Source organism: Lycium barbarum, chromosome 9, assembly GCF_019175385.1.
Source record: "Lycium barbarum isolate Lr01 chromosome 9, ASM1917538v2, whole genome shotgun sequence".
NCBI lineage: Eukaryota > Viridiplantae > Streptophyta > Magnoliopsida > Solanales > Solanaceae > Lycium > Lycium barbarum.
Genome location: NC_083345.1, coordinates 94,124,965 through 94,128,096, shown reverse-complemented (window position 1 = coordinate 94,128,096; position 3,132 = coordinate 94,124,965). Strand labels below are relative to the sequence as shown.

Genomic DNA, 3,132 nt, shown 5'->3' with positions numbered 1-3,132 from the left:
GAATTTACAGAGTGTTACATTATCTGTCTCTTGGGATCATTCATTGTCGAATGATTGTCCTGATTGTAACTACGGCTAACTCTGGACCTTAAACGTGACTATTGGAAACATGTGAACACTGAACTGTCATGAACACATGAATACTGAACTGAGTAAATGCTGAAGTGAATTGGTACTAAACCAAATGAATACATGATTACTGAACTGCTGAGATATTGAATTGAATATATACAGAACTGAATGACTACTGAACTGACTAGATACTAAAAGACATGGAGATTCTAATATATAGGGTCTGAATGAAAAGGTTAATTACCTTCAAAATTTTCTTCTTACTATTCAAAGAGATGGAGATACTTAGACTTCATGTCCTCTTCAGCTTCCCACGTAGCCTTTTCAACTTTCTGATTTCTCCATAGTACTTTTACTGAAGCGATCTCCTTAGTTCGAAACACGCGAACCTGACGATCAAGGATAGCTACTAGAATCTCTTCGTAAGACAGGCTATATTTCACTCCCATGATCTCTGTAGGAATAACCAGAGACGAGTACCCCATGAACTTCTTTACCCTAAACACGTGAAATACTGGGTGTAATACAATAGCCAATTCTTGTGGCAACTCTAACTCATAAGCTACTTGCCCGATCCTTTGTAGGATCTTATACGACCCAATATAATGGGGACTGAACTTCCTTTTTTTCCTAAATCTCATAATTCCTTTCATGGACAAAACTTTAGAAAACACCCCATCATTAATTTGAAACTCCAAGTCTCTACGGTACACGTCTGAATAGGACTTTTGGCGACTTTGAGCCGTCTTCAACCGCTCCTGAATCAATTTGAATTTTTCCACAGCCTGGTGGATTAAGTCTGGTCCTAACAATTCTGGTTTGCCGACTTCCAACAAACCAATCGGCAACCTACATCTTCGCCCATACAAAGATTTTTATGGTGCTATCTTGATACTAGAGTGATAGATTTTATTATAGGCAAACTCAATAAGAGGTAAGTGATCATCTCAATTATCTTTAAAATCAATGACACATGCCCTCAACATACCTCAAGTGTCTGAATAGTGCGTTCTATTTGACCATTTGTCTGAGGATGAAGAACTGTTTTGAGGTCTATCCTTATGCCTAGTCCTTTCTGAAAAGATTTCCAAAGATTCATTGTGAATTGGGCACCACGGCCTGAAATGATGGGTACTGGAGTCCCATGTAATCCGTCAATGTTTTGGATATGTAATTTGGCTTGATCCTCTACTGAATCTGTGGTTCACTAGCAAAAAAGTGCGTTGACTTGGTAAGTCGATCTCCAATCACCCAATCAAATCATGATTTCAAAATGAGAGAGATAATCCTGTTATAAAGTCTATATTTACCATCTCCACTCACGAATATGTGTATTATGTGGCAAAACACCGGGCTTTCTACGGCTCGACTTTCACTTACTGCCAATTCGGACACTTGTCCACCAAGTCTGCAACGTTATTTTCCATGTCATTCAACCAATAAATATCCTTGAGATCATGATACATCTTTATGGAACCTTGGTGGATAGAATACCTGAAATTATGGGATTATAACATGATCCTCCCTCTCTAAGTCCATCAATGTCTGGAACGCACAATCTGTCATGGTACCTCAAGGTACCATCATCTCCCCCTTTATTCAATAACCATCGTCTTATACTTGTGAATCCATTCTTTTAGCTACAACAAGTAGGGATCATCAAACTGTTTCTACTTCACTTTGGCTACTAAGGAGGAATAAGCCATGTTCTGTACAACAACTCCACCATCTTCAGAGTTCAAAAGTCAAACTCCTAACTTATCTAAGCGGTGAAATTCTTTCACCATAGTTCTGTTACCTGCCTCAATCATGAACTATACTTCCATACTTGATTTCTTTTTGAGGTACTTTCTGAAAACACTTATTATTGTGAGCTAATTCTTTGACCAACATTCCTAAAGATTAGGGTCTCGTGCATGGCACTACCCGTGTGGAAGATAATTGGGCATGATCTTATAGCTTTGATGTGGTCACTTAATCAATAGTAACTGTTATGAACGTAAGTCGATCGATGATCCTTCTACTCACTTCTGTTTTCTTCTATAGGTGAGGCATATTCCTTATGGAGACTATCTCATTACGCCATCCTAATTGAACCGAGGTTCTTCATATCTCATGCTAGCCCTTGGGGTTTTCAAATATACCGCTGCACTTACTGCCTATTTACGCATCTACCCTTTTTGAGTAAAGGCTAATGTTTTACACTTGTGAATTCTTCTCTTTTGTTGGGATCCAATTAACTTTCCTTATTTTCTATAATTTTTGTACTCTACAACACTGACGACTCACTTTTCGACTCACTTCTGAGAAAATATTCCTTTCTAGGAAAAAATAGATTACTTACATGAACGGTCTGCTAATGTATTCATAATTGGCATACTCTGTCTTAACGAATTAACTTTGCTCACCCTGTCAGTCTTGGGGAAACCTATTTCTGATAACTCTTAAAGGATCTTCTTTTGTAGCTTGCTCCCTTACAACTTAGATGATTTCTTCTTTCACTAATTTCTATATCCCGAATTTAAACCTTTTGGATTCTAAAAATTACCCACTTCACTGGTGTTATCCTGACTAAAAGAATTAATCATGCCTCTACTAGCTTTGCTGAAATTGCTAAGTCGCTGTATTTGCTCAAGACTTACTTACTAGTCTTCAACAAACCACCTAACAGCCTTATGTTCTCCTATTATGCTATGAATAAACTAAGTTATTTCTAACTTTCCCTCATTATCTGACCCTATTATGAGGTTAAATACTATCTTTTATGAAATATAGTCATGAATCACACTTAGGGAAATTACGTCTCTCTTAAATGAAAGATTAAAATACCTAACCCCAAACTTCTCACAAACATCAAAATTTACACCAGACTATACACATGTGGGGTAAACATTTAATCACATAATCTAAGAGGGAGCTGTCAGGTCTTCTTATCTCATTGTATTAGCTACTTCTTGTAGTAACTTAGTAACATCGTACTCTCTGGTTCTGATCTGAATAAGCTTAAACAACTATAACTATTCCCAAAAATTTAATATCGACCACTCATGGTTTTCATGT

At 37.2% G+C, this 3,132-nt stretch overlaps 1 protein-coding gene across 1 annotated transcript; it reads right to left on the bottom strand.

Annotated features, from left to right (window-relative positions):
• Positions 1-335: 335 nt before the first annotated feature.
• On the bottom strand, positions 336-1,538 carry LOC132612041 (uncharacterized). The gene is made up of 2 exons (XM_060326388.1): positions 1,453-1,538; positions 336-921 (listed from the first exon to the last, which is right to left on the bottom strand). The coding sequence occupies exons 1-2, from the start codon at positions 1,536-1,538 to the stop codon at positions 336-338; spliced, it is 672 nt and encodes a 223-aa protein (XP_060182371.1).
• Positions 1,539-3,132: the final 1,594 nt, after the last annotated feature.